At 37.2% G+C, this 12,493-nt stretch overlaps 1 protein-coding gene across 1 annotated transcript in view; it reads right to left on the reverse strand.

The window, feature by feature from the left end:
* Armh3 (armadillo like helical domain containing 3) overlaps positions 1-12,493 on the reverse strand; it is a 195,373-nt gene that overhangs the window by 79,663 nt on the left and 103,217 nt on the right. The window contains 1 exon segment of the mRNA XM_047553500.1: positions 12,311-12,386. Within this exon segment, the coding sequence (XP_047409456.1) occupies positions 12,311-12,386 (76 nt within the window).

Genomic DNA, 12,493 nt, shown 5'->3' on the forward strand with positions numbered 1-12,493 from the left:
AATAAAATGTTAAAGCAGATTAAAAACAAAAGTTAATTTATCAATACCATAAAATTATAGGTAGGCAATCCTATCAACTACTAATGGGACAACTGCAGATTAGAGGCCTTTGCTGTATATATACAAACAGAAATAAAGAATAGTGTGTTGGATGCAGTGGTACATGCCTATAATCCCAGCAACTGGGGAGACTGAGGTAGGAGAACCATGTGTGATGTTAGCCTCAGCAACTTACGGAGACCCTGTGTCAAATTTTAAAGAACAAGGACTGGGGATGTCCTTGTTTAGCTCAGTGGTAAAGCATGCCTGGGATCAAAATTCCAAGTACCAAAATAAAACAAGAAAAAAAACAAAGCAAGCAAGAATAAAAACAGGGCTGTGGAGATAGCTCAGTTGGTAGAGTGCTCGCCTGGGAAGCACAACGCCCTGGGTTCGATCCCCAGCACCGCAAAAAAATAAAAAATAAAAAAAAATAAAAAATAAAAACAAAAAATGACAACAAAAAAATAGTGAGCAAGAAAGAATGGTATAAGACTGTGGACCTAAAAAGAGGGGAAAGGGCCTGGGGTGTAGTTTAGTGGCAGAGCACATTGCTCAGCATGCACAAGGTTCTGGGATCAATCCCCTGAACCCAGAAAAGAAAGAGAAGGAAAAAAAAAAAAAAAGGAGGTGGGGAGAATTCATTCTCCTGACACATAAAGGTCATTTACTCTCATATCTGGGACCAAGGTCTAGAACATTCTTGAGCAAATTGCCAACCATCCATTTCTCTTCCAGTGCTCTCAGGAATTTCATCTACAACTGTGTGCTCAATACATAACCCTTTTAATTCACCTCAAGGCCTAGGACACTCAGAAGCAACTATTCTAATTTTTTTTTTTGGGGGGGGGGGCAGGGCAACTATTCTATTATCACCAGCTCAGTCACAAAGGCAATCCCTCTTAACCACCTCCAAAAGACTTAAGTAAATATTTCAAATAACTTTTTAAGAAAATATCAGTCTAATTAACAAGCAAGGGCTGGGGAGATAGCTCAGTTGGTAGAGTGCTTGCCTTGCAATCACAAGGCCCTGAGTTCGATCCCCAGTACCGCAAAAAAAAAAAAAAGAAATCCTAATTAACAAGCAAAAAGATTATCTGTATGCCAAAACAACAAAGTAGGTCATTAGATACATACAAAATCTCTCCCAACTGACTCACAATGACAATAAAATGTTTTTAACAAAGTTCCTCAAGTTGGCTGTTCACATTCACTTCATAAAGAATAAGACCCCACACCTAGGAGGCTTCAAGTGAGGCTCTCAAAGCATGCACCTGGAACTCACTGAGCAGATCCTTCTATTTCACAGTCCAGTAGCTTGATTGAGGACAGAGGGCTGAGCTCAAGGTTGACTCCTTTTCTACCAAGAGCAATACTCCAGAAATAGCCCCTCACTTGAGCCCATAAAAACAAGCCACAATCAGCAGTCCCTACATTATTAGAAGAAAATGAGATGCAAGAGGCAAAGCATGTAACAAGATTATCTTCCACAACCAATAATGACTCCAGACATTAAAAAGCATACTTAACAAGTCCTTCAATCTTTCCACATTAAAGCAGTGTGTCGTCTCAAAATGATATACCCCCAAAACAAATGTTCACCAATTAATCCTACTTTTTATACCTGTACTTTTCCTTTGTTATAAAGCTCAACATGCAAGCATCAAAAGCCAATGAGCTCTGACTGCTTACATCTTGAGTACAGGAAAAGAAATAGCTGTGGGCTATTAGCTCACCAGGGAATGAAGCAGGATCTAAAATGCTGTGTTTAACACCTACATGTGAGAAAATCTCCCACAACGGAAATATATGTATGTAAAAATCTAAATACAGACTTTTCCCCCTGTTATCACATAGTCCTAGCTACAGATATGATAAAGTGGACAAAATTAGAGTCCTATTTCTGATAAGTCCTCACTTTCTCAGGAAATATAAGGAATTTCCCCTTTTTAGTTTTTGGGGTTTTTTTTTTTTGCAAAGAAAGTTTATTGAAATGGGTGTTGTGTATCTATGTTATTTAGAACTTTAAAGGAGTAATGATTCTATATTTCACTAAAATTAAGTTATTATAAATCTAGGTCAGGTATGGTATTATAAGCCTGTAATCCCAGCTATAGAGGCAGGTGACTGAGGCAAGATGATCACCACTTGAGCTCAGGAACTGGAGGCCAGTGTGGGCAACACAGATTGTTTAAAATCAATCAGTCAATCTGAAGCTGAGTCCAATAAATCAAGGTGTATACGGTAATCCCTAGAGCAACCATTAGGGAAAAAACTTTTTAGAAAATAGTGGGGAAAATTCATTAAATAAAATTGCTACATTAGAAAATATTTACTTAATGCAAAAGAAAGCAGTAGAGAAGGAACAAAGGAACAAAAAGGACATCAGACATACCTAAAAGGTAGTGTAGTGGCAGATATAAATTGTATCATTAATAATATTAAATGTGCTTAAAATCAGCATACTACAGAGATAAAGCCACATCAATGCTCACAGCTGCTCAATTCACAATAACCAGACTGTGGAACCAACCTAGATGTCCTTCAATTGATGAATGGATAAAGAAACTGTGGTATATATATACAATGGAATATTACTCAGCTATAAAGAATGATAAAATTATGGCATTTGCAGGCAAATGGATGAAATTGGAGAATATCATGCTAAGCGAGATAAGCCAATCTCAAAAAACCAAATGACGAATGATATTGCTAATAAGTGGATGATGACACATAATGGGGGGTGGGAGGGGTTAGTGTTAGGGTTAGAGTTATGGTTAGGGAGGGGGGCAAGAATGGAGGAAGGAAGGACTGTATAGAGGGAAAAGAGGGGTGGGAGGGGTGGGGGAAGGGAAAAAATAACAGAATGAATCAAACAACATTACCCTATGTAAATTTATGATTACACAAATGGTATGCCTTTACGCCATGTACAAACAGAGAAACAACATGTATCCCATTTGTTTACAATAAAAAAAATAAAAATAAAAAAAATTTTAAAAATAATAATATTAAATGTGGATAGAATAAACAATCCAATCAAAAGACAAAGATTGTCAGACTGGATTAAGAAAGCATAATCCAACTACATACCAAAAACATATTTTAGATTCAAAGATACAAACAGATTAAAGTAAGAGAGTAGAAAAATGTGGTATATATACCTAATGGAGTTTTACTTAGTCATAAAGAAGAATAAAATAAAGACATTTGCTGGTAAATGGAGAGAAATGGAGAAAATCTTGCTAAGTGAAATAAGCCAGATTCAAAAAACCAAGGGTCAAATGTTTTCTCTCATATGCAGAAGCCACAGCAAAATAAAGGAAAGAAGGTGGTGATGAGGTTGGGGGATCAGATATCATAAATATATAGGGAAAATCAGTGGAGTAGAAGGAGAAGAATGAGAGGGATGGAGGAAGGAAAGGAAAGGAAAGGGGAAGAAATGTGGAATGAATTTAACAAAACCCTGTTATGTGCATATGTAAATATACCAAGGGAATTTCACCTTTATGTATACGTAAAAAGTACCAATCAAATAAAGGAGTGAAAGGAAGATCAGTAGAGTTGACAAGGGAGAATAAGGGGACAGAGGAAGGGGAAGAAAAGGGAGGTGGAATAGGGATTGAAATTAAATTCCTTGCATTATTGATTTTATAAAATGAACCCAAATATTATGTATAATTACAATGTTCTAATAAAAAAATTAAATAAAGAGTGAAAAATGACAGATTAACAAAGAAATGGAAGACATGAATAACATTATAAATCAAAGAGACCTAATAGACTTCTACAGAACACTCCATCCACAACAGCAGAACATACATTTTCCTTAACTGCATATGAATATTCTCCAAGACAGATCATATGTGAGGCCATAAAACAAACCTCAATAAATTTATATCTCTTTTTTTGTGTGTGTGTGGCACTAGGAATTGAACACAAGGCCTGGCACATGCTAGGCAAATGAGCTACATCCCCAGCCCTACCTCAATAAATTTAAAACAACAGAAACAGTATAGAATATGCTCTTCAAACAAGTTTCTTTCTGCTGTTAATTTCTAAGTTCATTCCATGGTGTTCAGAATTAAATTTAATGAGATCTTTTAAAAATAGGAGATCAAATTAAGTCTAAAGAAAGCAGAAGGAAGGAAATAATAAAGACTATAGTAGAAATTAATGAAACAGTAGAAAAAGAAAAATCAATGAAACTAAATACTATTTCTTTGAGAAGATCAACAAAAATGTACAAATTAGCTAGACTGGCAAAGAAAAGAAGAAACTCATTACTAGAATCAGAAATCAAAGAAAAAATATTACATTATAAATAAGAGGAACTATAAATGATTATGTCAATAAATTAAGATAATTTAGAAGAAATGGAAAAATTTCTAGGATGATACAAATACCAAAACTGACTCAAGAAGAAATAGACAATTTGAATAAAACTGTAACAAAGAAATTGAAATATTAAAAAAAGAAAAGCAAAGCCCAAGCTCTAATAGATTCCACCATACATTTAAAGAAGAATTAGTACAAATCCACAAATCCTTTATGACAAAACACTCAACAAATGAAGAACAGAAGGGAACTTTCTCAATTTGATAAGGATCCTCTATAAAATGAAAGGCAACCTATGGAATGGAAGAAAGTGTCTGCAAATCATCTAATAAAGGACTGATTCTAGAATATATAAAGAACTCCTAAAATTATAAGATGAAAAATAAACAAATCAATTTAAAAATCAGAAAAGGGCTTGAATAGACATTTCTTCAAAGAAGATACACAAATAATCAAGAAACTTATTGAAAAAATGCTCAACATTACTAAAATCATAGATAAATTAAAACTACAAAGAAATACTACTTCACAGCCACTAGGATAACTAGTACCAAGAAAGAGGCAACAAGAGTTGGCAAGAATATGGAGAAACTGGAATGTAAAATGATGCAGTCACTTTGACCATCAGCCTGGCAGCCAGGCATGGTGGCACATGCCTGTAGTCCCAGCAACTCAGGAGGCAAAGGCAGGAGGATTGAAGTTGGAGGCCAGTCTGGGCAACTTAGCAAGACCCTCTCTCAAAAAAAATTTTTTTTAAAGGATGGGGATGTAGCAGTGGTAGAGTGTCCCTAGATTCAATCCCTAGAATAGCTCCCCCAAAAAAGAGAGAAAGAGAGAGAGAGAGAGAGAGAGAGAGAGAGAGAGAGAGAGAGAGAGAGAGAGAGAGAGAGATGTCCTGGCAGTTACTAAAAATGGTATACAGGGGCTGGAGTTGTGGTTCAGTGGTAGAGCACTTGCCTAGCACAAGTGAGGCACTAGGTTTGATTCTTAGCACCACAAAAGAGTAAATAAATAAAATAAAGATATTGTGTCCATTTACAACCAAAAAATTTTTTAAATGTTATGCAAAGAATTAACATATGATCTAACAATTCCACTTCTATGTATATACCCAAAAGAAATTAAAGCAAGGTCCTTAAAACAACAACAAATAAATTGTATACATACAATGGAATATTAATCAAAAAAAGTCTGATAAATGCTACAACATGGTTGAAGTCTGAGGATATAATATTAAATGAAATAAACTAGTCACAAAGGTCAAATATTGTATGATTCCTCTTATATGAAGTTCCTAGGATAGTCAAACAGAAACAGAAGACAGAATGATGGTTGCCAGGAGTTAGAGGGAAAAGGGAACGGGGAGTTAGAATTTAATGGGTACAGAGTTTCAGTTGAAAAAAAAGAAAAAGCTTTGGAGACAGATGGTGGTAATGGTCACAAAACAATGTGAATGTACTTAATACCACTGACTGTACACTTAAAAATAGTTAAACATAGTAACGGGAAAGGGTAGGCAAAGTGGAAAAAGACGTCAAGGGAATTTCAGGATGAGTTCAAGATGGGTTTTATATGCTAAAGTCAGTCTCACTAAAATCATAGCATCCCCCATGTGAAAATTTTAATATTTCATTACAAATATCTGAGTCTCCTAAACCAAGACTTCTTTACTGCACAGCAGTTCACCAGGCCTAGCTATGACCTAATTCAAAACCTCAAGATGCAGCATAAACCAAGCTAGGGCAAATTGGATGATTAACCACATGGGATTCAGCATTTTTTTTTCCTAGCTCTATGGTCTTAAGAGATTAGGGAAGAGCCATTATTAGGATAGTAAGTAATGCTCCCAATCCCTGAGTAAACAAGATTATAGCGGCTTCATTTTGGTTCTTTATTATAATCTACATAATGCTTTTCATTCTCTCTAATGGAAGATCAGAAGGGTCTGATTAACAACAACAACAAAAAAGGTCATTTCTGATAAATTCTAACTAGGGTGACAATCTTGGGCCTACCTGCCACAATAAGGCAGAAACTAGAATAGGTTATGTTCACAAACAGGCTGCTAGTCTTCAAGAGTCATCAACTCAATGCCTTTGCCTCTATCCTTATCACATTAGTTCATATTTACTTCTCACTAGACTAAGTTGCATCCTTCTGTTGAAATGCCTGGGTATCAAACTTCTCAACTCACTGATATTCATTTTGATAAAAGAACTGTGACCATGTGGCAAACATTGTAGCCCAGAGGGGATCATAGGCAAGAAGAGCTGGGGATACTTTAGTTGGATAAGACCTCACATTCCCTTCCCTACTCTCACTTTTACTGTCATCAACAGTGATTACTGGCTGATGGCACATTTTCTGCAACATTCAAATTTTATACACAGTTTGTTCCAAAAGGTGTTATGATTAATAATACCCTGATCTAGAGACTTCTAGAAGCTACTCTTATTTCTTAGCCTCCCCAGCAGTATACAGTTTAAAAAGATTTCTTTTTTTACTTACTATTCTTTTTAGGGTCAAGGAAAACAACTACACAAGCACATAAGCAGTAGGAAGGGTGTGAAAACCATTTCAGCATTTGAATAAAAGATCATACAGTGAACAGGGAGACAGAAGGCAAACTCACTACATGAACAACTAAAAACTTACAAAGAAATGAACTAAATTCATATTCCCAACACCAGATTTGTAACTAACCACAGAAATATCTGAAGCCAAGTTGGTGGTGCACACTTATAATCCAGCAAGTGGAAGGGTAAGGCAAGAATATCCCAAGTTTGAGGCCAGTCTCAGGGTCTCAGCAATTTAGTGAGACCCTGTTTCAAAATTTTAAAAAATAAAAGGATCTGGGAATATAGTTCAGTGGTAAAGCACCCTTGTATTCAATCCCCAGCAAGAGAGAGAGAGGTGGGGGGTGGGGGGAGAAGATGGGAAAAAGAAAAAAATTTATAAATCAAGAGAAACACTGATTGCAGAGATTCACTCACTATTTCTTTCTGTGAGTAGTCAGAGAACAGATTTTGAACCTGATACTAATAAAATGCTCACTGAATGAAAGCACTAAATCTCTCTGAGATTCATTAAGAGCCTCAAATTACTTGCCTTGATGTTGTGACGTGTTTGGTTAGACAAAGGTCAGATTTTAGTTTAACATTTTTCCTCTTCTCTTTGACTAATTAATTGATTGATAATTGACAGACATCTTTCTAAAGTACAAGACCTCCTTGGAATAGCCTGCCAAGTGGTAGCAGGAAATATTTAGTACAGAAGTCTCCAAGAAAAACTTCTCAAACCTCTTCCTTCCAGGCCCGAACATGGCCTCCTCAAAGTGTTCTTCCTTGTGAATCATTTTATCTGTAGAGGCAGTTGAAGCAACAATTATACCAAAAAGTGGAATTTTAAAGGTATAAAAGTAGGCTGTGCACTGTGGCACATGCCTATAATTCTAGCAATTTGGGAGGCTAAGACAGGAGGATCTCAAGTTGCAGGACAGGTTCAAAAACTTAGTGAGGACCCTGTCTCGGGGGGGGGGGTGGGGGGGGGGGAAGGAAAAGTCAGGGGATGTATGCGATAGCTTAAGGGTAAAGAGAGGTCCCTGGTAATCCCCAGCATCTTTACCAAAAAAAAAATTTTAAAAGGTAGTATATTTTATTTTTCTTATAGCAAAACAGTTCTCTCATGGGGAGGGAAAAGCACAGGGCCCTGTTTGTTGGTGACATCAGGTGTTTCAATAAAAATAGCAGTTTCTAAGCGTTGCATTTTAAGAATCTCACTGAAGGATCAAACAGGAAGAGGAGAAATTGTTTAAACACAAATACTTTGAACAATTAAAGAACTGGCATGACTAAGCCATGAAAGACAAGTGAAAGTAGAGACTGACCATTTGAGCAATTTAAGCCTCCAAGAATGTGGAAGTACTTTAATTTCCACTGCTGCAATCTAAGCTCCAAGGACAGAACAGTCTGCAGCCTTTCTGCTGCCCTTCACCTGCTGGGGACACTATGTGAAGGTAGTTATTAGATGCACTGCACTTTCAGGCACACCCCAAAGACACAGTATGGAGCTGCCAACTGGCCAAACAGTCTGGGAGGCCTCCCAGCTGTTAAACATCTGCGTTTCAGAAGCAATTCAATCCCTTCCATGGCTATCAACCAACTACTATAGGAGAAGTGAAATCCTCTGCTTTAGAAATCCTTTCCAATTATGGGACTAAGACAACTTTATAAAGAGCAGAAATAAATTATGCACACTATACAATTTTCCTGGCAAAACTTTACATCCTCTACCTTTGATAATTAACTTGGTGGCCGATAGTTAGCTGTCCCACGTATCCCTGGGAAACTTAAAGATCAGATTTTCTGACAGAGGTCTTGCTTTCTCAATCACCCAAAGTGTCATGGATATACAACACAAGCCCTTAGAGAATCTAGGCACATAAGGCAGCCCTCATTATGTGGATCACTGAACTGGAGACTGCTCAGGCATTCCATTTCTTTTGCCCTCAGTTAAACAAACTCCCTGGACTATTCTCATACAAAGGCATCAATGTCCACCTACAAGGAAAAGCAAAACATCTTTTAAGGTTAATATCTTAACTTTTACAGAAGGAAAAAATGAAAATGTACTTAGGAACATTCTAAGGAATGTTTAAAATGCTAAACCTAAAAAACAGTGCAGGGTTGGGAATGTGGCTTAGTGATAGAGTGCTCAAGGCCCTTGCTTTAATTCCCAGCATTGCAACAACAACAACAAACAGTGTGGCAATTCCTAAAAAAATCAAATACAGGACTACCATATGATCCAGCAATTCCTCTTCTGGGTATAGGCCAAAATGAAGCAAAAGCAAGTCTGGAACAGAACCCATTTCACAGCGGCATATTTACAACAAAGAAAAGGTGGCGCTGGACACAGTGGCACACCCCTGTAATCCAGGCCAGCCTCAGCAACTTAGCAAGACCCTGTCTCAAAATAAAAAACAGAAAAGGACTGGAGCTGTAGTTCAGTGGTAGAGCAACCCTGGGTCAATTCCTAGTATCTAGCCACCCTGCCCCCACCACCCCCGTCCCCAAAAAAAGGAAAAGGAGAAGAAAAAGGGAACAATAACTCAAGGGTCCACCAACAGAAAACCTGATGAACAAATGGGAGATTATATGGCCTAAAAAGGAAGGAATTCTGACATATGCTACAAGATGGCTGGAACCTGAAGACACTATGCTAAATGAAATGACCAGAATTTTGTAGTTTCCTAACAGGTTTTGTTTGTCTTGTTTTGTTTATGGTACAGGGGACTGAACCCAGAGGTGCTCTGCCACTGGGCTATATCCCCAGCACTTTTTATTTTCTTTATTTTGAGAGAGGGTCTCACTAAATTGCCCAGGCTGACTTCAAACTTGTGATCCTCCTGCCTTGATCTCCTAAACTGCTGAGGTTACAAGCATGCACCCACGTGCCCAGCACTAAGAACTTTAATACACATGATATAATTTTTACAACCACCATCCTGTGAAATAGTTGATATCACCATCACTCCTGTTTAATAGATGACAGAAAGAGATCCAGAGAAGATAAGTAATTTGTTCAAGGTCATATAGTGAATGGTAAAGACAAATATAAAAACTCTAGTTTTTCTAACTCAAATTTCCATACTTCTTTCATGCTGTATTCTCTGTTTACCTCCATGGTTAGCCTTTCCTATAATTTTAAAAGAAGGAGGTATTATGGTATGGAAGAAAGAGCTCTGGGCTTACAGCTGGACAGCCTGTTATTATTATCTGTTTTACCACAGTTCATAGTATCTTTAAGACTCCAATTTCCTCACTGGTAAAAAAGTATATTTTAAGAAAATATATTATCTAGAGTTTGGAAGATTTAAAAAGATAGTATATGAAAGGGCAGCGCGAAGTCTGGCAATTAATAAATAAAACCAGATATCAGAAAGAACAAAGATAACCTTCCTTGCTTAGTATTTTCATGATCTGGACTATTGTGATAATTCAAATATCTCTTACAGTAATCTCTTGAGAAAATGAAGACTTTGCTACTTTACACATATATTCTAATTCATCAGCAACAGTGAAAATGATGTGATTATTCTCCGCAGCAAGTTCATCAAAGAAGTCTGAGGAACGAAAATAAAAGTAGAGGCCTGACCGTGATGCAAAGCAAAGGAAGAGGTCATGGTTAGGGCACCTTTAAGGCCTTAGCCCAATTCTATCTCCATTATTCAGAAAAAGGAGATTGCCAGCCAGATATGATGGTACATACCTATAATCCCAGCGACTCAGGAGGCTGAGGGCAGGAGGATTCCAAGTTCAAGATCAGCCTCAGAAACTTAGTTAGACCCTATCTCAAAATAAAGAATAAAACATCTGGAGATGTAGTTTGATGGAAAGCACCCTGGGTCAATCTCCAGTATACATCAAAAAAAAAAAAAAAAAGAAAGAAAAGAAAAGAAGGAGAGGCCCCAAGTTTAATCAGCCACTTGATGGTCTGTGAGGAGAATAAACAGAGCAGCCAACCTAGAAGTACTGAAAGGAAAGCAAAGATACAGCAAGCATAGAAGAATGTGATCAAGGAAACAGGCCCCAGATGAAAGAAGCTGCCTGAAGGCCTACGTAAATACATGAATAATAAATAACCACAACATAAATTATACCCATATGCACTTCATTTTCTAGCCCAGAACTTTGTGCTTCCTTCAAACACCCACATTTGTCATACTGTCCTTGGGTCACAAAGGGATATTTGAAGAAGACAGTTTGTAATTCCTGATTCTTACAGAAATTCACATTTATCATAAGACTTCACACAGTATCTAGATTATTTGCTAGGTGTAGATATGCATTTACTTGTGAGATTTATAAAATGTGTTTGCTGCAAAATGTCTCTGGGGACAGGTAAGGCAGTCCAACCTTCACTGCAATCTTGTTAGCACATCTCACTCCCTGCTCCCTCATCCCAGCCCTCCTCCACACACATTTCACACTTTTCCTTTATTCTCAGAATGCCTGAGCACCTAGTAAATCACTGCGAGACAGGAAATTTTTACCGTTAGAAAAAAGAGAAAGGAAAAAAAAATACAGAAACAAACATCACACCCAGCTCTGTCACACATCAGAATCTATAACCAAGTTGTAAATGTGCATTACCTATTATGGGAATGTCTGGAAAGGCTTACATCTTGGGGCTAAATCAAGTTCCCCATCTGTTGGGTTTGCCTCTTTTACTCAACATTAATTTTTTAATGTTTGCAAAAACAATTTAATAACTGTTGAGAAAATGGAAAATCATAGGTACAAAGGGAGGAAGGAATAGAAGAAAAGTCAGATTTTGGTCTCATGATACCAAAAGCACTTTCTCCTCCCCACTTACTGACAACTCACTCCTGTGAGTAAAATGCTTCTTCAAGACCCTGACCACATCTGATACAATTTTATCCAATACATACAGCACTATGTAACTGCCTTGCTATTTCATAAGGAACCTAAAATGACTTAGCCTTATGGACTCCATTTGCTTCTGTTTACCACAAATAGAAAGAGGCACATATAGTAAAATGTCAAAGTTCTAGATGCCCATGAGTCATCCACTAAAGTCATAGAGAACAGCAGAAGAAATCTTCAGAGAAAAGCTTTCAGATGGCTTATACACAGAAAATACTTTGGCAGTTAAGATGCCTGAAAAGGGCTTGCAACCATCTCTTGGTAGAAAATTCACAGAACAGCCAGCACTTCGAGCTGTTTCAATATGATAAAATGAAAGCCTCATGTACTCCTGCTTTTCTTGATCAAGTACGACGATTTCTTCTACTCCTACAGACACCAAGGCTTAAAATAGTAGTAATGTTCAACGCATTCTACTTAGAAAGATACAATAAACCTCAGGATGAGTCAAGGAACTCTCAAAGAGAGAAATTTTCATTTCTTACCTGATATTAACCAATGCATGGGTCACCTTGCTAGCTGCTTCCTTCCACTGGCCTGCGTTGGTAGAAAGCCTCAGGACTGTAAAACAGCAAAGAACACAGATCTGTCAAACCCCTGATATAAAACACAAATATGAGGAATGAAGACACATCTCAGAATAGCACTATAGAATAACCAAACAAAGT

This window comes from Sciurus carolinensis, chromosome 5 (assembly GCF_902686445.1).
Source record: "Sciurus carolinensis chromosome 5, mSciCar1.2, whole genome shotgun sequence".
NCBI lineage: Eukaryota > Metazoa > Chordata > Mammalia > Rodentia > Sciuridae > Sciurus > Sciurus carolinensis.